Here is a 22,603-nt window from a genome sequence, read left to right as displayed (position 1 = left end):
GAGAATTTAATTGCAATTTAATTCAAACTATGCAAGATACCAGCATTTGCTGAGAACTGAATATAAGAATTTGAAAAGGTGTCTGAATGAACTGCATGAACACTAAGGCACCTGCCTCCTGATGACCCGAGCATTATACATTTGAGAGCGTGAGCTGCCAGCAACCAGAACTGCTTCCCCTAGGCAGTGCCCTAGCCCACCGACCAGCCAGGACCCGGCCTCTCTGGGAACAGAACGGGGGCTGCAATTTCAAAAAAAGGCACTTCAGGTCACACACTATAATACAGCATTACCCGTGTAGCAAATTGTTCAGGAAATAAATGGTAAGTTGAAATTATTTGATTTTATCCTCTTCATTTGCAAACCAGTCCCAAGTCAAGAAAATAGAGCATATTTACACATAGCTGCTATTTTATATACAAAGCATTACTATATTTACACATTTTATGAATACAGACTAATACTTCATTATTGAGGGACAAAATACCCATACTGAAAATATCCAAATGTGAAACAACCAAGATTACTACTTTAATTGGCCAGGTGACCATTTTTTTTTTATATCTATATGTGTACACATGCTCTCTCACTTTATATTCGTGTGTGTGTACACACAAAACAAAACAAAGTTCTTGCACTTAATTACTGTCTGTGCCTATATGGTTTAATTACTTCACACTGTATTTTACAGACTTTTTTTTTTTTTTATCTGCCCCGTAACAATTCAGCTAGACCACTCTGCCATCATTCTTACCAGCACAGTTGGAAGTATCTGAAAAGCAAGCAATGAATAGTTTGAATGTGAGCGTCACCAGAGAATGCCTGCTCTGCTCCAGCTCTCCACTCACTCTGAGTCAAATGGGGTCTTAAAAAATAAGGGAAGAAATGTTTTATGAATTGGAGGAAGAGCAGCAAAGTGTTGGAAAAAGAAGATTTTCATGCCCTGTCAAATGAAAAATAGTAACTCTATACACTTAAAAATACAAGCCAAGCAGCATATTACTCAAATTGTTCACAAAGGAGTAATTGTAAGACAAGTTAGAACGACAAGTTAAAAATATTCAGGCATATTCTACAGTATCTGAAAATGCATCATGGAGCTTTTCAATGGTAACTGAATTTATGGAATAACCTCAATATTCCTAATATTTTTTAAAAATTGCATGTAACTTTATTACTAACAAAATGTAAACCACACTATGACTGGGGTGTTGCTAAATGCAAATCTACCTTTGGACAGGCAAGATTCCAGATAAATTCAGAATGTACTTCAATTTACAAGTGTTACACTAACGATTTTCAGTAATATTTTCTATACATAACTTTGAATATTCAAATTTCTGCTTTAATCAACTCCTATCTAATCAGGTCTTCCAACAGCTGTCTGTCATGCTGAATGCACTGGAATTAGGTGCAGGAATAACAACTCCTTGTTTCTGCAGTTCACGTAAAACATCTAATATTGAATCCAATTCCACTCGAAATTTCTCCAGTTCTTGATTCTTCCGCTGTGCCAGTCTTCGCCACTTCTCCACCTCCTGGCTTTGCCTTGCTTCAGTAATATGGTGCGGTAGTCGGGCCGCCTGCAAAGTACAAGCAAGTCGGTGCTGTAACTTCCTAATCCAATACTCGGCCACCACCCCCGCTTCGCCAAAATATGCCACTTCGTTGTATTTGCTGCTTGGCCTGAAAGCCCAGTGCTCATGTTAAGTACTTACAATTTGTTCTGAATATTACAAGAAATCGTTTATTTATTCCTTTAAATAGTTGCATTAACGACAGAAGGGTAGGATCCGTTATTGACTAATGATCCTCAGGAGAATTTAACTTGTCCTCTCCAAAGCAGCAATTTAAAAGCTTGAATACTTAAGACAAAGCTGAGCATAACATAAACCCATCTGTAATCAAAATGAACCTTTTAATTAACACATTTAAACGGCAATTCAAAAGAATGCTCTGCAAGAGAAACAAACCAAATCTAAATGACACGTTTTGGGCTACTGCTGTACTTTTTTAAAAACCACAAGTTCTATGAATTACTGGAAAATAACTTTTAGTCACAAAGATCTGAAGCTGCTGCAGATAGAAGTTTGAATTCATTTTGACATGAATCCATGGCTTAATCCTATTAAATTACCCAAAATAAAAAGCATCACAAGGTATCAAAATCTCCACAACACTATTAATTGTAAGAGATTCTTTTAAGAAAAATCTCTATTGCTTAAAGGCCATAATTATTATATTTGTGGTTTGATACGAAGGATAATGTGCTATTTCCTTGTTCAGCAATTAGTTTTTCTACGTTGTTCATTTCATTATCATTCGTTTGGGGAACTGTCTGGTGCCCCACTGCAGATCATTAAAGGTACAAAACTAGGACAAACAAAACCCAAAGCTTAATACGTAACAAGGCTAGTAGCCCCAGGAAAGATGAAATCACTTAGTAGTAATTATTGGGTATATTATTACTTCTATTTTTTTTAAAATATACATTACAAAACATCTTAGTAAATACTGTGTCAGGTATATGGATTAGTGGAGATAGATCACAGACTAGGCAGCAGCAAGCACTTTGCAGAAATTGTAAAGAAATTCTCACATACAGAAGCAAATGAATAGTATAAAAAAATAACTATTACAGCTGCCTTCAACAGGACAGAATGTGAACAAAGTCACAGCATCAGGGGCAGCTGGGTTTGTTCTTAATCCAGTGATTTATGCACAGCTCTTTGGAAAGAAAATTAAAATGCTTGATGTAGAAATACATGAGAATAAAACCTTCTACCGTAAACAATTCTGTACGTAAAAAGTGTATTCCTTGAGATCTGGCTTCAGACCTGTAGAACTCACTCCACAAACTAAGAACTTCTACAGGCTGATGATCTTCTAGTCCAACTGCCCTTCTTAGGTTTTACTTAAATATATGAAGTCAAAGTTAAAACACTAACAAAAGACAGTCATATATTTAAGTGATAGAAGTTTTAAGGAAAAAAAATATCTATATGAACTAGAAAACTTTCCAGATGATAGCAGCCTCCCCAGTAAATGAAAAATCAGGATGGAGGCCATGACATAAGATGGGGGGAGGATCAATGCAAAATTGTTTTTCCTATTCAAGGGATACAAACGTCAGATCCAAGAACCTGTATCACAAAGATCCAACCTTCGAAATCCAGATTTTTAGTCTGTGGAGGATAAAGCCTTTTTTTTGTTCTTATTGTTTGGGGTATTAAAACCAGTATGTGGTAGACTGCTACAGGATGTTTCTACACTTTTAATGCAGTTTTTCTGAATGGAATTTCTAGGACTAGAAAATAAAATTACAGTTTAGTTGGGGCGTAGTATATCAAGCTTCACAAACTCTGCATTACAAACTCTCACATATTACAACGTTTTTTCAACAGCTAGTTTCTACTGCGTAATTGAAATATGAAATAACTTAATGGTATAAGGGACTTCCAGAGGTCATGCGGTCCAACCCTCTGCAAAAGCAAAGCCTCTTTAGATCAGGTTGCGAGGAAGTTACGCACCTGGTACGCCAGTCATGCACAAGTAATCTTAATTGCCACAGCAAGGCCGCGCTGACTAGGATGCATTTACATTCACTTGTATCAGCAGGCACCGAAGACAAACCCATGGCTCTATCACAAAGTACTTGCCCCCCTGCAGCATGAGCTAAACCAGCCTGTGCAAATACCGTAAAATTACAGTTAAACCGATAAACTGCTCTTGAGAAGTAAATGCAGAGAGACTCTGGTGTACCTTTTGAATTTCTTGCTCTCTTTCTGCATGTCTGGTCTCTATATGCTTGATTTTCTTTTCCAGGCACAAAAAATGTTTCATTTCAGGACTCTGGTTCTCCTTAGCTTCTCTCAGCTCTTCCAACAATTTTGTCACCTACAGTTTGAGAGAATCGATGAAAATTGTTACCATTGTGTTAAGCAGTGTATAAAACAGATTCCTTTCAAAGTATATTTGCATTGTTTAATCGTTCCATTCAAAAGCTGCATAAAGGAAGACATAAAAGAGAAATCTTAAAAAAAAATAAAAAGAGAAAGCTTAAATAGGGGCTCAGGGATTTTGATTATGATCTTTCATTCATAAGTGGCCTGAGGATACGAAAATCTACTCCTATGTGATAAATCCAATCCTGTTCATAATGAATTATGAAGTGCTTATTCACAGTCAATTTTTACGTTCTAAACATACGAAAAAATTAATTGAGAGTATTATGACTAGATGTTCTTACACAATCCCTTCTCACACCCTGGATAAAGACTGAATCTAAAATGTACCAGTGTATTTCTAAGGAATAAATTAAGAACAGGCATGCTGCTGTCAGACATGATTACAAACCCCACTTGGTCTAACAACTGCCAGATCAAACCAACTCTACCAGTGACTTACAACTGATTTCCTGATCCTCAATAAATTCAGGTAAGCTTTCTTATAAAGCCCTGCTGTTTTATTCTCATTCTTTGCCTATTTTAAGTAACTCGATAATTCTTCATTTAACATCCTAAGTCATCTTTGGTCACTTCCTTAATGTGTGTAAGTAAACGAAAGTGAAAGCTTTGAGATGTTTATCCTTTTTTATAACCCTTAGCTTCCCGTACCCAGTATATTTGAGAACTTCTAACCCTGTTGAAGCACGCAGCCATCCTTGGCTCTCTGCTGCCGATTCAGGTAGCTGGAAGCATTGGGTCTTCGTAAGATGTCAACTCTTCCTGGGAAGTGACTCCCAGACGGCTTACTATTCCCATTTTTTAACGTGGTTTTCTAAAATAGCAAGGCCTATGTTACTACATTTTTGCCTGTGCATTACTCCAGCAGCTTTGAACCTGCGGGGCAGTTTCAGCCACATTTGTCAGACAAGCTTCAGAAGTTCTTGTTTCGTAAGGTCTGTGAAATGTCGTGTCTGCTGTGTGGCTGCTAAGTTGCCCCACTGACGGGAAGTGCTGCTGATGTGTGATCTCAAGTACATAATTAAATACAAGAAAAATTCATGCAGGAAAGACGTTACGAGGGGAAAAAAGCCCCAGGAGAAAATAGGTTCCATATATTTTGCCAGCAACAGAACCGTGTTAAATACAAAGCTGTGTGCTACATGCAAGTTGTTATGCAAAGAAGTGTATAGTTAATGGAAAACATCCATGAACAGCATTCCCGAAGTCAGTATTCAAGTAACAATCTTCCAGAAAGCCTCAGAAAAAATGTTTGTCTTTTTTGAGGTACCACCATTTTAGACAGAGAACTCAGTCCTATTACAAATAGTAGTGCTTTTCCCTACCGTGACTAATTCTGTTTGCAGGTTTAGTTACCTTCTTTTTTTCAGCTCAACTTATTTAACCACTTCATGCTTAAAATGTATTTTATAAGCAGCACAGCAATCGTGCTAGAGGGGAAAAGCAAGGCTTTACTTTGACATTTCTCTCTACAGTTCTGCAATGATTTCTGTAACAAAGGCACTCCATTACATTTTCTGAAACGCCAGCACCTTGAACTCAGCCTGTAATGTATGGATCAGATAGGATGATCATTCTCTTTACCATCACTGTCATTAATAATCTGCAAAGCAGTCACAGAAGAAACAAACTAATAACATTTGTCTCATTGTACTCTTGCCCTGTTTTCCCAGGAGAAACTATTATATATACTGGGCTCACTGGAGCAAAACAAGCTTTGTATGGAAAAGCAGCAGCTATCATAATATGAACCCAAAGCCTCAGCCTTTATTCTGCAAATAAAGAGCTTGTTTAATAGATTTTTTTTCTCTCCTTACAAACCCTCACTTTGCCATAAATATTTAACAACAGACATGGAATTTTGCATGGGTAAGATAAATACTGAACGAGTCTAGTGAGATTAAGATTAATTAAGTACGTACTAAACACATACTGATGCTTCTCTCATTTCTTCTAAATAAGGGCAGCAAACAAGATTAAGTGTCTAGAGTTCTCAGTCCCCTACTGAATAGGAGAATTCTTTTTAATAACTCTTGCACATTAATTAGTGTATTATTAAAATGAAGTTAAAATTAGCCATTTTCATACATCAAGGAGATAGCGAATTAATTGTAGGCACAATGCTAAGAGAAGCTATATCCTCTGCCTGAACAGGAGGTGATAAAAAAAAAATAATAAAAATTGGCAGCACTTGAAGAACAACAGAAGTATAGCCGATAGGTTCAAAAAGCTTGAGCTAAAACACAGACAGCAATTTTACACAATATTAAGACAAAAATGAAAACACAAACAAGTATAATTTTTAGATTATATGCTATTAATAGAAGATTAGGGAAAACCTAAATACCTCTCTCAAATACCAGTGAATTTCAGAAGAGCTATTACAACTAACCTCTTCTTAGGAAGACCTTAAGTTTCATAGATGTTGAAGGAGAAAACCAAGAATATAATTGCCTAAGTCACTTTCATGGCAATTAACGATGAAACAAGGAAGGCTTTATCTGAACAAAGAATTTGAAAGCAATAATGAAATATCCTCTTAATGAAGTCCTGCGGTCTATTTACTACCCATCACAACTCTCAGAGGCTATGAATGCTTGGATTAACCTGCTGATCAATTTTCATACAGATGTCAGACATGTCTAACTAATTAAAAATAAAAATAATAAAAAAAAAATCAGAGGTCAAAGTTCCACCTTCTGTTCTGTTTTGTTCTCTTGTTTGCATTAGAAAAATACATTGCATTCCCAAACATAACTGATGTAGAAGCAACCAAGATACTGTTTCTAAGACTTATTTTACTAATTATTTGAGGCTCTACAAGGATGAAAGCGACAAGTCTTTTGTTACAGCAAGGTACACCCAATCCAAATTCAAATGTACCTCTTTTTGTAGGAGTTCCTCTCGCATCTGTGAAACTAAAAGGGCTTCCTGATGTCTCTGCTGTTCGCCAATTTGTTCTTGGAGATGTTTTATTAGTATCTACAAAAAGATTAAAAATAGTTTGTCATGAACATAAATACCCATGACAACATGTGAAAACCTGTGCAAAAAGGAAAAATACACCAAAAGCACAATCAGTATTGTCGTACCAGAGGTATAAGCGATGCATGTATTAGCAATACCTCTAACATGTATGCATGCACACTGTTTAACGACCCTCTGTGTGGACTGTTAAAGAGCACACCCGTACATATATAGTGTATGAAAACAAGTCTCAATCTTCAAGTTTACTTTCCTCAGTTAAAAAAAGTTCTGAAATAATCTGAATGCAATAGCTCTTTCTACTGTCATACGATGCGTGTAAAACTTGTCCCAAAATTTTCATGCACGAATATAATTACAGGCCCAGGTCCTCATGGGGTCTTCAACCACCCTGATACCTCCTGAAGGAACGACAGAGGATGGCATAAGCGTGACAGCTTCCTGACCCAAGCGAGAGAGGAGCCAGTGAGGAGGGGTACTCTGCTGGGCCTTGAACGCGCAAGCACAGAAGGGTTTTGTGGGGGATGTGAACATCAAAGACAACCTTGGCTGCAGTGACCATGAGATGGTGGACTTCAGGGTCCTGAGTGGAGGAAGCAGGCCAAAAAGCACGATCACAGACTGCAGGAGAGCTGACTTCGGCCTCTTCAAAGACCTGCTGGAAAGAGTCCCATGGGATGGGGATCTGGGGGGAAGAGGGGCCCAAAAAAGGCTGGTTGACATTCAAGGATCACCTCCTCCAAGCTCAGGGGACGTCCACCCCAACAAGCAGAAAGTCAGGCAAAACCACCAGGAGGCCTGCGTGGACAAACAAGTAACTCCTGGCAAAACTCAAACACAAAAAAGGAGCATACAGAGCGTGGGAACAAGGACGGGTCACCTGGGAGGAATACAGAGACACTGAGCATGCAGAGATGTGGTGAGGAGAGCCCAACCCCACCTAGAACTGAACCTGGCCAGACTGGCAAAGGCAACAAGAAGGGCATCTCTAAGTACCCAGGTGGCAAACAGGAGACTAGGGAAAACGTGGGCCTGCTGATGAATGGGGCAGGGGCCCTGGTGACCCAGACCATGGGAAAGGCTGAGGTACTGAACGCCGCCTTCACTCGTCTTTACCAGCAAGACTGGCCTTTGGGAATCCAGCGCCCCAGGGACTAAGGGGCAAGTCTGGAATGAGAAAGATACACTCTTAGGGGAAGAGGACCTGGTCAGGGAATATTTATGCAAACTGCACATAGGCAAGCCCACGGCCATGACGGGATGCAACGATGTGTGCTGCCAGCAACTGTGAAAACGGGCAAGAAGGAGGACACAGGGAACTACAGGGTAGTCAGCCTTGCTTCAGTCCCTGGGAAGGTGATGGAGCAACTAACCCTGCAACCCTAGCAGGCCCACGAAGGACAAGGTGGTGATCAGGAGCAGTAAGCATGGATTCTTAAAGGGGAAGAAGTCACGCGTGACCAACCTGACCACCCTCTACGATGACACAACTGGCCTGGCCGATGAGGGCAGAGAAGTGGGCATCGCGTAGCTGGACTTCAGCAGTCAGGCTTTCAACACCGTGTCCTGTAAGACCCTTGCAGAGGAGCTGGTGAAGTACGAGCTGGGTAAGCGGACAGCGAGCTGGATCGCAAACTGACTGAAATGGCTGGGCCAGCAGGTGGCAATGCGCATGATGACGTCTAGCTGGAGGCCAGTAACTCAGGGGATGTGATGTGTAGAACTGTCAACTCTGCGTCCAATCCTGTTCAACACCCGCATTAATGATCTGGATGATGGGGCAAAGCGTACCCTCAGCACGTCTGCTGATCACGTAAAAATGAAGGAAGCTGAATACACCAAAGGACTGTGCTGCCATCCAGAGGCTCCTCGACAGACTGGAGAAATGGGCTGACAGGAACCTCATGAACTTCAACAAAAGGGAAGTGCAAACTCCCGCTCCTGGAGAGGAACAACCTCAGACACCAGTATATGCTGGGGCCACCCAGCTAGAAAGCAGCTTTGCAGAAGAGGACCTGGGTGTCCTGCTGGCCACCCATTCGAACAAAAGGCTAATGGTATCCTGGGCTGCATGAATGCTGCTAGCTGGTGGACAAAGGTGTTCCTTCCCCTCTACTCGGCTCTGGTGAGGCCACACCTGGAGTACTGTGCATGGAGCTACTGGAGAGAGTCTGTAAAGGGTCACTGAGACAATGAAGGGAACTGGAGCACCTCTCACATGAGGAAAGGCTGAGAGCACTGGGACTGTTTAGCCTGGAGAAAAAGGCGGCTCTGGGGGTTTTCATCAGTGTTCACAAATACCTGAAAAAGGTTCAAAGCCAACAGAGCCAGGCTCTTTCCAGTTGGTATCCAGCAACGGAAGAAACAGCAAAGGGTGTAAACTGAAATACAGGAGGTTCTGCCTGACCACAGAGAAAACTTCTTCACTGTGAGGGTGACCAAGCGCTTGTTTGGATTTCTAAGCCCAGAAAGACTGTGCAATCTCCCTTCTTGGAGATACTCAAAAGCCATCTGGACCTGGTCCTGAGCACCTGGCTCTAGATGACCCTGCTTAAGCAGGAGAGTTGGACAGGATGACTTCCATAGGTCCATTCCAAACTCAGCCATTCTGTGATTCTGTGAATACTGTATCACAGGCCCTTTTTTAAAACAACATTCTACTTCAAAGAAAGCTAAAGTTTATAGTAATATAGAAAGAAAAAACTTTAATAGATTATCTATACGTAATGAGTGTATCTACTGTATCTTACCTCTTGTGTTGAAATTCTGCTGTTTAGTTCAGCTACTTTAGAAGTAGAATGCTCCTTTGCATGCTGGCAAATCATCTTCTCCAGTTCCCTCTGATGGGAAGCTTTCAGAGATGCAATGTATTCTGCTGTGTCTTCCTGTATCCTGAACAGAGTGAAGGAAAAAAAAAGATTTAGTAAAGCAGTTACAGTTCAAAAACGTGGCAAATTTTCTCACTTGAACACATAACATATCGGAAGTGCTAAAGGTGGCACACCTTTGAAATTTCATATATTGCAAGATAGCACCACCATTACTTCTGCTGCTCTGGAGGGACATCAGGGTGGGAAGCTTACAATGTTGGCTATTTGCCTCATTTAATTAGAGGCAGCTAGAATACAGAAAACTCACACAATCCTTTTTTGGCTCCTCTTATGAAAAATAAGGAGCGAAAATAGGTGCTTTTAAATCAGAACGCAGCTGTCCTGTTTCAGGTACCTATTTTAGAACAGGATGTGTTGCAATCAAATATGCCAGTTTCCTCTACTTTGACTGTGAAGGGATCTAAGGGAAATGAGGCGAAGTGTAAAGTTTCTACGGTTGGTCAAGTAAATCCCACTGAATGCATACCCCAGTTTATGTGTACCAAATATTAACGCTATACAATAAAAATTTATGGAGGGCATTGGCCAAGTATAACCTAGCTTCATACATGGGCGACATGTTAATATGTCACTTCAATCCTGTATCAGCCAACATTTTAACAAGGTTTTTAGAGGAACACATTGAGAATTTACCTTCGTATGTTATTTTCAGAATAAGCCAGTGTTGCCTGAGACTTCACCCTCTGCTGGTTCATTTCTAGCGATAATCTTTCTAGCTCCTCTTTCAGGTGTGCATTTTCTTGCAGAACTTCTGAGAGATTAGGATCAGAAAAGGTGTGTGGTTGGTATATTTTGTCATCGTTGAAAATGCTTAGGAAGGGTTCACTGTTGCTGGAAATCCTTTTATCTGTTACTGAGGTATTCTTTTTCAAGATGTCTGCAGAGTTTCCCTTATTATTGGTTTTATTTCTTAAATTATTATCCGACAACATCACCATCCTTTCTTTTTGAAGAGTCTCCACAGTTTTTGTAAGGTCTTCTATTTCTCTATTTTTGGCGACCAGTTCTTCATTTAGTTTTAGCAGTCTGTCTTTTGTGTTACCTTGTTTCATTTGTGAGCCGGTAGACTCGAAGTCTTTATAATCCTTCTTACTTCTGAGTTGTAATTGGGAATTTTGACTTTTAAGGTTTTCAATTTCTGCCTGGAGGTTTTTAACGGTGATCTGATGGGTCGTCTTTAGATTCAGAAGCTCCTGTTCAAGTTCTGTAGAACTGGCTTTATCGCCATTCAGTTTTGGTGATTCACTCATAAATTTGTAGGCAAGTAGTTGCTCAAGCTCTACAAGTCTTTGCTCATATTGTATCTAAGGGAGAGGAGTGGGAGGAGGGGAAGAAAAAGCAGTTTCCTCAAGTGTACTTTTATTATTAGCTCTTTCTATTATTATTTAAAGTTACTGCACATCTGAAGCAAGATTTCACAAGACAGGATATGCATCAGTATTACCGACAATCAGTTCTGAAATTAACAAGTAAAAAAAAATAAAATACGTGAAGCAAACTTAAGCCTGATGCAAAACAGAATTACTCAAAACATTTACTACAAAGTAATCCTCCACTCACAATAAATACAGTAACTATAGGAAAGAAAATTAAATTGACAAGAAACTTTCACTTTTATATAATTGAGTTCTCTTCAGGTGTTACCAACTCAGACAAAGTAACATCTTATTTAAGTATAGCAAGCAGTATTTAATTTTTTAAAAATCTGTCATTATGTATTTGTCATGTGTAAGTTTTCAAACATTAATGTCACATGCTCAAAACTGTACTTCACATTTTTAAACAAATTCTTTTACAGGGTAGATCTTATTATAATAAGTATGAATTCAGAGACACAGATTCTTTCTTCCTAATAAGCTACGGAAAACCTAACTCTTCTCAATAGCCTGGGTAGCCTCTGAGGAAAGCACGGTGAGTTATTCACACGGAGAAAAGGAGGAACAACTGGCCAAAGCTTTCCTTTCCTGATCATAAAGCACTTGTGCAGTTCACCTCTTCCTTGAAATAAAATGCCAGACTTCCGTGCTTCCTAACAAAAGTCTTCACACTCGCTATCACCTAATTTTGGGATAGAATGTTTAGTGTTCCCAGACATTCTCTGCAGAAACGCTAAAGTCAGCAGACCTTTGCAGCCACAGCCTTGGGTACAGCAAGGAATCAGGTAAGTAGCCTTAGAGTAGCCTCTGACCCACAGAATGAAACCCACTTATCTTAGTTGTAAGAATTAAATTATTATGCCTCAAGAATTTGCCCTCCCAGTTTCAATACTGTAACAATTTTAATCCTCTTTTTATCTTGGGTCCTGAAGCTACTGAAGTTTTGGTTATAAATTCTTTGAGTATTTTGTTCCCTTGAATGCGGTCTTTGCCATTAGTTTTCACCACTACTCTGTGTTAGACCTCAGCAACCTTGTGGCTGTTACTTGCAGAGAAGACTACTCAACAAGCCGCCAACTTTTACCTTTATTTTTTGAAATTGTTGTTCCATGGCACGGAGACTTTTCTTAGCTTCATCATCTTTACCTTCAAGTTCTGTTTCTAACTTTTTTATTCTTCTCTCCAAAAAATCAACCGTGTTTGTTTTAGCTGAAAGATCAGTAGTTTTCTCAGCAGCAGCAGCAGCATAAATCAAAGCAGGCAAAGAATTTGGATACCTTCTTTTTAGAATTCCTTCCATTTCTCTGATCTATCAAAAAGAAAATTCAGTCAGAAGTCAAAAAGAATAAAGTACTAATGAAAAGCGAACAGAAATAGTGACAAAATGTTAGCAAAATCCGCTTAAGCTGGGTAAAGAATGAAATCTAGAGAAGCGTATGTTAAGAATTTCTTTTTTAACTTTTTACTTTTACTACTGATTGACTTATACATCATCTTAAAATATTGCTCTGGTCTTCAGACTGTCTTACATCAAATGGACCTTTTATTTATTTTCTTAGCACTTAAGCTGTACACCTCTTAATGCTGTTAATCTGCCTTTTTCCTGGACTTACATTCACGTTCTACTTTTCCAACTGGTAGGGAGATATTTCATAACAGTATTGAAATTATTCTCCCAATAACAGACTATATGGCTTTTATTTTGGAGTCTGCAATAACATAAAACTAACACCTTGCATGCAAGGCTAATAACAAGCCTCTCTTATCTATGGATAACATATTCTTCACATCAGAATACTGCAGAGGCTCATTCCTTTTGCCCCACATCCCTAGTAAATGCAGCTGCCATCTCCTAAAATTCAGAAAGGCCCACTTCCATCCGAGTTTTCCTCAGTAGAAACAGATTTCAAGGTCTCTGCTCCCCAGTTTTCATGATTCTTGTAGGAAACCAGTAAAACATAAACCCCTACCCTTGAATCAGCTTGGTTGAAACTGATCATAACGTTAAGGGATTACTGAAACAGACCGAAACAGCCTCAAAAGATAAAACAGCAAGCTTGTGTGTGCCTTTGCCCTCTTGCCTCTTTCCAAGCAACTCTAAACACTATTTTAATGTTAAGGGATTCTAAAAGGCGTATCAGTAAATAGCTTGTTAGAACATAGTAGCAGAAGAGCTCTTTGGAAGTTAGTAATTGCATCTTTTTGTGTTAAGAGTATTCCATAGCAAAAGTTACTTTATCATAGTGCTTCAATTAATGCTTTATCCTTATGAAAGGGCTGGTAAGTATTTTAAGAGACCTTATCTGAAATAAAGGTTAAACGAAACACAGTTCTATTATTGCATACTTGTCGCTCAAGATCCTGAATTCTTTTAGCGTCTGCTGCTCTGTCTCGCAAACGTTTCTTCTGTTGCACACACTGATCTCCAGCTTCAGCTCTGAGCTTCTCAACCTATCCAATTTATGAGAAAATAAATCGAAACATATATTCACAGATATTGTCCTGTAGTACAGAAATATTTCAAACACACACAATATAGTGGAATTATTCTGCAACTTAAAAACTGGTAATGGTAACTTCTGTACTAACTGATTCTTCAGGTTCTTAAACTAAGTTACAGCTTCTTTAAGCCACTTAAGAACAAAGGAGCTGAAACTAGCTATGGAAATTGAGAAGAGAACTTCAGCTCTGGCACATTCTTGTCTTCAGACCAGTAAATCTGCCTCTTTCTCCATACTTCCAGTATACAGGCTTGGTTAATAAGCTGTAATATAAAGTCCTACAGCACGTTACACGAATTCAGGGTGAGTTAAGGAAATAGACTGTGATTTGCAAAGCTATGCTCTGTGATGAGAAACAGAAACAGCCAAAAAGCAATGTTGTGTTGCGCCCAAATAAATGCTAACTCCCAGGATCAGGGGAAGGAACTGTATAGCTAACGCTCCTGCACTCCCGTAAAGCCTGGCCACAAAGACTCAAAGTTTTAATCTAAAATTGAATTTCCTACCTTTATCAGCCACTATTATCACTGTACAGGGTTATTACACCTTTTATAGTTGGAAGTATTGCTATCTTGATTTCTTGCTCATATTGGCAATGTTAGCATAAGTAATGCTTTTACGCCAGCATAGTTTGACTAATCTGATCATTGTTTTTAAACACCAATCCATCCTAAAGAAAACGCAAATAAAAATATTTTCTTTCACAGCGATGGTATGTTGATCAAAGTTGGATATGGTGGCATTTAAGGGACTTCCTTGCCTTGCTGCTGTTCAGAAGCACCCCTTTAATCTGTGAGCTCTCTAATAAAATGCTATGAAAAAATTCCAAGATCAGTTATATTTTATCATTGGTAAAATTCTTTATTTCTATGAATCCTAAATCAAATCTGATAAGTAGGCAGTGCAAATCTCAGGACTATTTCCAGTCCGTTCATATATTAGTTTTGCTTGCTTTATAATTTGAGCGTTTTGGCTTTTTCTTCCTTACTACAGCAACCAGATAATTTGTATTGGAAACGGTACTTAAGAGAATAAATAAGTGTTGCCTATGATACCATGGAGTAAAAAGGAAAAGAGAATGACAAGAGGGCTGTTCCAAGTTGTTAATGTGACAATGTACTTCCTTTTCTTAGTCAATAACTTTTCAGGTTTTAAGGAAACACATTACTTTTGTTTCCAGAAGCATCGTCAAGATTTCAGTAGAAGCAAAACCAGGTTTTAAGCATTCTGCACTTGCAACTCTCACTGCATAAGTAGTAATATCAATTTTGTAGAATCCACATTTGATTCAAAGGTTATGAAGATTTACATGTTTTTTCTTGAAAAAAATGGGATTATTATGAACAGGATTACCTTATACTCATCACTAAGAAATAATTTTAAAGTTCCGACTTCTAAAGATAAAGCTAGATATTATCACCTCTAGTTTTAGTCTCTCAATTTCTTCTCTTGCATCTTTAAGACGAGCTGCATCTTTATCTAGAAGGTCTTGGTTTTCTGCATACCACTGAAGTCTTCTTTTTAAATGAGTAATCTCCTGTTTGTACGATTCTTCCATAACTTTAAATTCATAAGACTTCTCACCTACAAAAATATAACATCCTTAGTATTATTAGTAATTACGTATTGAAGAATTAGCCAACACTATCCTCAGCACATTTCATACATTTACTCTTTTCACAATCCTGTTACCGCAGTAAAGTTTTAAAACTAGACCCTAATTAGGACTTCAAATGCAAGAGTATTTGAAAAAACAAACTTTCTTCTCTCCTACATGGAAGTACTCAACAATTTACAGTTTACCACAGAACATTTTTAAAACAGAATCCCAGGGGGATCTATTCTTGATCACAATTCTAGTAAACAAATTTTCAACGTGGATTACAATACAAAATACATGCTTCGATATAGATCGATCATACTCCTGTCATTGAGGGATAGGGCATTTTGAGAAGAGACATGCTGGAAGTGAGAGTCCAGTTTCTGGCCCTTTCTCATTAAGAAAGCTGAAGTGAAACTGGAAAGAGTTCTGATAAGAATGTTGAAAAAAGTCGCAAGGCAAAAGTTATAGGTAAAAAATGGGCAAGATCTAAATAGGAGACCAAAATGCAACATGGTAAAACTCTTCTTATGAACAGAGTTGCCATATAAATGGAAGCATCTGTTTTCCATGTCCAGTGGAAGACGGGCAAGAAATCAAACTTAACAGGCAACAGTGAGTTTGGCTAGGTACAAGAAAAGGCCTTCTAATAGAGTGCCAAAGGTACTGCAGCATGTCCTTCACTGTATGCTTTTATGAGAGGTTTAGACAATGTTTGGAAATGGTCTAGATGCATTTGACTTAAGTAATACTCTAATAAGAAACAAGTTTTAGTTATTTATTTAGCGAAGCAGAGAGTAGGCAAAATTATTCAACAAAATGAAGGTGCTTTACCTAATGTAGATGCAATCTGGACTTTTGCTAGATCTCTCTCCTTCTTTGCTTGTCCCAAGTCTACCTCAAGAGCTTGCTTATCTTGTTTGAGAAGTCTTATCTCTTCTTGTAATTTAGTTTCTTCCTTCTGAGTTTTAGAGAAAACAGTAAGACAACTAAAACTAAACTGTTTAGTAAAACTGAACAGACATTGTCATGCAAAAGAAATGAATAGGCTCTTTCACCATGAAACGATTAAATCACAACAGTTGCGTCAGACCACACCAGCAATGAGGTTTCCTAATGTTGCTATTATTTCCAGGCCTTGCTATAGCACAGCATGGGAAAACTTAGCTTAACATTAGAAAATTACTTTTTTTAGTAAGTCTTACATAACTGTCTTCGAAGTAGAAAACATCTGCCTTTTGAAAGGGTCAATAAAGAAAATAGCTTTACTTATTTCTAAGACTCAAGACTGTAGCTTAAATGGACAGATATATTGTCCAACAGTTCATCTTACTAAATTCTATTTCTCACCATTTTCTGCATGCACTCTCTGTTTTGTTTGTTTATATATCATCAGTAGCACACTTCAAGTCTAAGTAGGATGAAAGGTCTCAGTGCCAGTGCCACCTCTGGAGATGGAGGCCCTTGTCCTAGGGACACAACAGGAAGCACAACTGGGGGACCGAGATTTTGGGGCCAGCCAGTAAACAGGCCAAGTACCTAGGGCCAGCATGCACACAGATGTGTGTTACTGCTAGCAAACTCCTGTCCTGATCTGCTGAACAGCATCAGGCCACAGAAGCTTCTTGTGTTTCCAACAGTATTGCTTGCATTTCTGCGGCGCGAGCAAAGGCGCTACTCTCCCTGCTATCTGTGTGCCTGACCATGTTAGTGTGGTGTGTGTGTCCCTCTCCATCCTTGGATCTTGTGTCCAGTCTCATTACTTGGCTGGTCCCAAGGGCTGGGAAGTGTAGCAACAGCACCTATGAGGCTGCAACTAAGGATGGCCCTGGAGTCTTATGAGCTCTAAGTCAGCACTATCAGACCAGGAATACCAGGAACACCTCCGCTGGTCCTGAAGCTCCCTGGATCCAGATCTTCCTTATGACCTACTAACCAGTTGTTGTCTTTTTTTTTAAAAAAACAAAGAAACACACACACCACCACCACCACAAAAACTAAACCAGAAGAAGCATCTTTTAATTTCTGGTCTAGCTATCAGAGGAAGTATGTACCAGAACAGTCAACCTACTTGCAATAAGCAGAGCAATGGAAGTACCTGAAAACCTTTAATTTTAACATGAAGCTTACTAAACATCCACCCTCAAAACCACAAGCATTTGCAGGAACACAAAAAAAGTTACATGAGTCAACAGAAGATTCTTCTCACTCTGGCATTCTTTTCTAGAACCTACTCTGTAAGAGCAGGGATAAACTTCCTTCTGGATTTGTCTTATGCAGGAAAGTGATAGAGGTATCACTACTTCCTGCAAGCTCTCACAAGACATTTCAGAATTGCCAGTAAACAGGGCAATGTTGCACTTCCTTCAGCGCATGTCTCAGGGGATTACTTCTGAAAGTTCATTTGATGAGACATTTGTGATATGAAAGTGTGGCAAATAAGCATGATCCACTAGATTTACATTATTAGTCTACAATATGGATGGTTATGTGTTTTTTGTAAGAACACATGAAAAAGGGTTGGTATATACCTACCTGTGCTGCTCGAAGCTCTGAAATCAATTCTGTGAAACTCTGATTTCTGGCTGGTTCAGAATCCTGCACGATTTGTGATTGGGTATTAATCTTCTCTATCTTTTCTCTAAATGACAACAGCAAAACCAGTTATGCAATGTGGTGACCTGGCATACTGAAAAAAAAGCCCCCACCCAGTACCATGAAGTCAATCCGTGCAGTCTCAAAATAAAGAAAGAAGCAACTATGCAGTACATCTTTACACCAAAAAATTCCACCTGTAAGGCAAAATCTTCTCACCTTGCACAAACTTGTTTGTTGGGACTACAAAAGGGAGTGAAACAAAACCTACTCTGCAGCAGTGGAACTCACGTACAGGTCTCTCCCAAGCAAAGATTTGTAAAATAGGAGTACATGCAATTGCTAGGTTTTTTCCTCATTAGTAGCAAAGGATACGTACACTGCAGTGAATCTAATGGTTCCACCACTACCAGGATCTCTTGTGGCTCCTGATCCACTGTGTATCTTACAACAGTATCAAAACATTCTGACCCATGAGCAGAGCCGTAATACCAGAACAAGTGTAGTATACAATGTAGTATACATCACATTCTGATATGAATAAAAATATTTGAATTTTAGCATTGGACTATTCCCCAAATGGAAGGCTCCAGTCTTCCCACAGGTCTGCAACATCAGCAAGACGACTAAATTAAGTTTCCACCAACAAAAATCAATTCTCAAAAGAAAAAACAAAACCACAAACCCAAGAAGCACTGGAAAACATGCACCTGATAAGACTCTGCAGTGATTCTTCACAAATAAAATAATAAACACAGCTGAAAATTCCAGAGATTTTAGGTCAGATGTTTAAATGAGCCTACCTTAGGGCTACTAATTCAGACATTAAACACTGATTTTCCTTAAACATCCGTTCCTCATTTTTTTTGTTTTGGATTTGTAGCTCTTTCATTTGTTTGTACAACCTCTCATTTTCCTAAGTTGAGACACACAAAGTTAAAGAATGTTCATAAATTTCTGTTTTGTCCAGTTCAAAAACAATTGTCTACGCCTTGCATGGTTTGCATACTGCAACAGTGGAAGAAAACATTAGCTGTTTTATTACTAAGGTTCTAAAATAGATATATACTTTCATTATCTTTATGCTAGAGTAGTTTACAGTGACTTCTACAATCTTGCCCAAGTGCCTGCTCACTCTGGAAATCCTAGGCCAGTTCCTCTGCAAAGCTACCCCAACTATATTCTAAAACTGCATATGTGGATGGGTGCCGACAGATCAGAGCTCAGCCTGCCCATGCTCCAATACTGTGGACACAAATCATCACTAATCTGAGATGCTCACAGCCATTCCGGCAAGACAGTGCGCCCATACCAAGAAAGGCCACTGAGCACCAGCTGGAAGCTGGCTAAACTAACCCATTTGGTTTTATAGCTGCAAGCATTCAAAAGGATTATTGAGCTTGCATTATCTGTTTCTACGTTTGACTAAGTAATAAAAATCAGGCACACTAATAAGGTTTCCTTGAACTCAGCTGCTTAGATCCTGTGAAAAACATCTGCAAGATAGAACCCCCCAGATTTCTAACAATGCTTAAAAATACTAGTTTTCTTTTGGATTTGGGGCAAAAAGTCTGTGGTTCTTTATTGGCCATAAAGTATTTTCCCAGTTCTCAACTGACAAGTCACTGTCAGACAATTTAGAACAGTTACAAGGAATCATGGACAAACAACCCAAACTAGGTGTGTGAAGTACTTCTAAAACGTGCAATACATGTTTGCCCTTCACATCTAAATTTCATCCACTTTTTAGATAGCAAGAAAGCAGTTTTCAACAGAAAAGCAGAAACCATTAAAAAATTTTGTTTCTGAAACTGGCTAGAACACAGCTCAATATGCTGCGTGGTATACCTGTTGATAACCTTGAATAATGACTTCTTGATCTTCAATTTCTTTTTGTATTTGTGCCAGTTTTTCTTCGGTGACAGGAGCTATTGCTGTATGATGGGTCCATCCCTTCTCTTGAGTCAGTTCTTCCATACTTCTTAACTTTCAGAAAGAAAAAAAGACACAAAACTAATAAGAAAGTTTTGTTAGCAACATGGAATTCTCTACAACACTACACTTTTACAATGTAAATAGATCAACATTTCATTATGATATGAAAGCAGACCAATGAGCCAATCTGGTTATTGGAGTTTTACAGAAGCATCACAAAATGGGAACAAAGTATAAAAAAGTTTGGGAAAAGTTAACAGAGTTTTACCCTCCCTGTTCTGTTCTTATGTATCTAGACAGGAGGGCGTAGTGGAATAACCCTGGAAATATGCCATACAGACAAAACACTACATTTTTCAATGCATCAAAAAAATAAGCAATATCTCAACAGCTAAGTAATTATCTCTAACAAGCGTATCTGTTAATCTCTTACGCTTTTTTTTTTTTTTTTAACATAAGAGCAAGTTAAATTTTTGTAAAATGATGCAGAAGTCTCAAAATAGACTAATGGAAATGAGGGTAACAGTTTATCTCTGTAGAAAAAAAAGATCATGGCTTATGGGCAATAAATGTAACAGCAGGTATGCTTTTACAAACTAGCAGTGTGTGTAAATCTGGATTTCATTAACAACTCATGTAAAACAGCATTAATTTAATTTTCAGAAGCAATGTTTTTCCTATTCTATAGTAATGGGATACAAGATGATAAAGTACCTTACTCTGAAGAACATAGTTTTCCTGACCCAGCCGAGAAAGCTCTTTTTCATGCTGTGTTTTCAATTCTCCCATCTTTGTCTCTATTTCTTTCTCTTTTTGTGAAACTGTGCTTGTCAGCTGTTGAATCAAATCACGAGCTGCATTCAGGTCCTCCTCTGCAACTTGTACTCGTTTCAGCAAATACAGTTCTCTATCACAACTTCTGATAGGAGACAATGACAAATCCTAGTGAAGAGAAGAATTCAGGGAAACATTACACTGAGCTGACTGTTTACAAAAAATTCCACTCATCAATTTTAACTGGCTTGTCTGGCTCTCAGCAACCACATAAGGCACTTGACAAGAAAAAAACCCCACCATTCTCACAGCAAAACATCCTGCATTTACTTTAATGAGCTACTTTCTCATTTCTGAAGTATGTGGGAGGAAAAAAAGCCCAAAACCAACAAGAAACAAACACCTCTCATATAACAGCCACCAGAATTATTCTATTATGCTTCTTACTTTTTGAAGAGCAGTAGTAATTTAGGTGTTGAATGAATAAATTTTTTATACAGTTGATAAGGAAGAAGGGAAATCCATCATAGTACTGCAAATTCAGTCATATTGGAGAAATCAGAAAATACTATTAAATATATAATGCAATACAAGTAGAAAAAAATAAATCCCAACCAGTAGTAGCACTAAACATAACAGAATAATTTTATTTTAGATTTTCCCCTCTTCTATCACAAAGTAGTAATTTTCAGAAATCAATTAAGCATTCCAACTTTAAAGTACACAGAACCACCCAGCAACAGAATTATCCAAGCAACTGAAAAGCAATATAATTATACCTGTATATTTTAAGAGCAAAACCTAGTATTTCAGTAAAGGAAAGTCTATTCAATGTTTCAGCATTTGCCAATCTTGTGATTTTAATTAATTTTAATAATAAAATTATTAAAAAGCTTGTCAAAATAAGCTTGCAAACCAAGTTGTACATACTATAATTAGGAGCATCAGTGATTATTACTTACATGCTGATATTGTCTGCCATAGTCCACAGCCCGGTGTCCAAGATTGTTAACAACTGAGTGGCCAGATGTAACTCTGTTAACACTTCCCTCCAAAGTTGGTTCATTTGTTGCAGATCTTATTATCCTAGTAGCAAATAAGGCTACTTCGTTTAGGCAGAAAGTAAAATAGAACAAAATTAAATTCAGAATGTAATGTCCTTTAAAAAAAATAATCTATTCACGTGATTTACCTCTTAGGCAGATAAATTAAGTATTCTACAACCTGAATTTTGAATTAAATACAAAAACTTAAGAGCAATGAAACATTACAGAAAATGTATTTTTTTTTAAGTAAGGAACTGATGACAAAATAAAACAAAACCCAAGGGAACAACTGAAACAAGTAGGTGGATAATAAACCCTTCATGAAATAAGGTTAACCTCAGGTCTCTACTTGACTTGTGACCGGTTACCCAAGTATACAGAAATACAATGTATTTCAAGCTATGGTGAAGCCAAGCGACCGCAATTTTCAAGATGGACTTTGGAGTACAGACAGCACATAAAGACACACATTTACTTATTGCATCAAATAGCAACATGACTGGAAACTAAAAATCAGGGAAGCTCCCCCTCGAAAGTAACTAACATACATGGAACTATTCACATCTTAGTCTTCTGGAAAACAGACAGTAACTACAACTGACATTTCCCTTCTGCCTACAGCAGTTTAAGCTGGGAGCTCCTGCTTCAGAATCTTATACCGGAAATCAAGCAGGCAATGATAATTTTCTGAATTTAATACTTTTTACATTTCTCAAAACTATCCCCCCACAAAGGTACTCCCTTAGCACTGACGACTAGGGCATTGCTTGATTCAATGCCATTCTCTTTGTAGCTAGAGGTCCCTGCAGAATGCATCCTGGTGGATTAACTTCTGAAGTCATCTGAAATTGCTACGGAGAATGGTTACAGCTAGAGAAGGAAGAACATGTTTGAATGAGGCTAGTGGACTCTCAGGACTCTCACTCACTTCACCT

At 38.4% G+C, this 22,603-nt stretch overlaps 1 protein-coding gene across 7 annotated transcripts in view; it reads right to left on the bottom strand.

Annotated features, from left to right (window-relative positions):
- CEP162 (centrosomal protein 162) overlaps positions 1-22,603 on the bottom strand; it is a 47,942-nt gene continuing 25,339 nt past the window's right edge. For 6 of the 7 annotated variants that reach the window (XM_027797936.2, XM_027797939.2, XM_014287312.3 and 3 more), the window contains 14 exons: positions 21,585-21,727; positions 20,563-20,790; positions 19,762-19,899; positions 18,717-18,829; positions 17,854-17,959; positions 16,153-16,279; positions 15,139-15,302; positions 13,564-13,668; positions 12,302-12,526; positions 10,475-11,145; positions 9,701-9,842; positions 6,849-6,947; positions 3,763-3,897; positions 1-1,583 (listed from right to left, as the gene is read on the bottom strand). In XM_027797936.2, the coding sequence (XP_027653737.2) occupies positions 1,365-1,583; positions 3,763-3,897; positions 6,849-6,947; positions 9,701-9,842; positions 10,475-11,145; positions 12,302-12,526; positions 13,564-13,668; positions 15,139-15,302; positions 16,153-16,279; positions 17,854-17,959; positions 18,717-18,829; positions 19,762-19,899; positions 20,563-20,790; positions 21,585-21,727 (2,615 nt within the window). In that variant the 3' untranslated portion in view covers positions 1-1,364. The remainder of the gene's footprint in view (positions 1,584-3,762; positions 3,898-6,848; positions 6,948-9,700; positions 9,843-10,474; positions 11,146-12,301; positions 12,527-13,563; positions 13,669-15,138; positions 15,303-16,152; positions 16,280-17,853; positions 17,960-18,716; positions 18,830-19,761; positions 19,900-20,562; positions 20,791-21,584; positions 21,728-22,603) is intronic. The other variant, XM_027797937.2, reaches the window with a different exon arrangement.

This window comes from Falco cherrug, chromosome 6 (genome assembly GCF_023634085.1).
Source record: "Falco cherrug isolate bFalChe1 chromosome 6, bFalChe1.pri, whole genome shotgun sequence".
Lineage (NCBI taxonomy): Eukaryota > Metazoa > Chordata > Aves > Falconiformes > Falconidae > Falco > Falco cherrug.
Note: the sequence above shows the minus strand (reverse complement) of the source record. Positions and strands in the feature narration are given on the sequence as shown.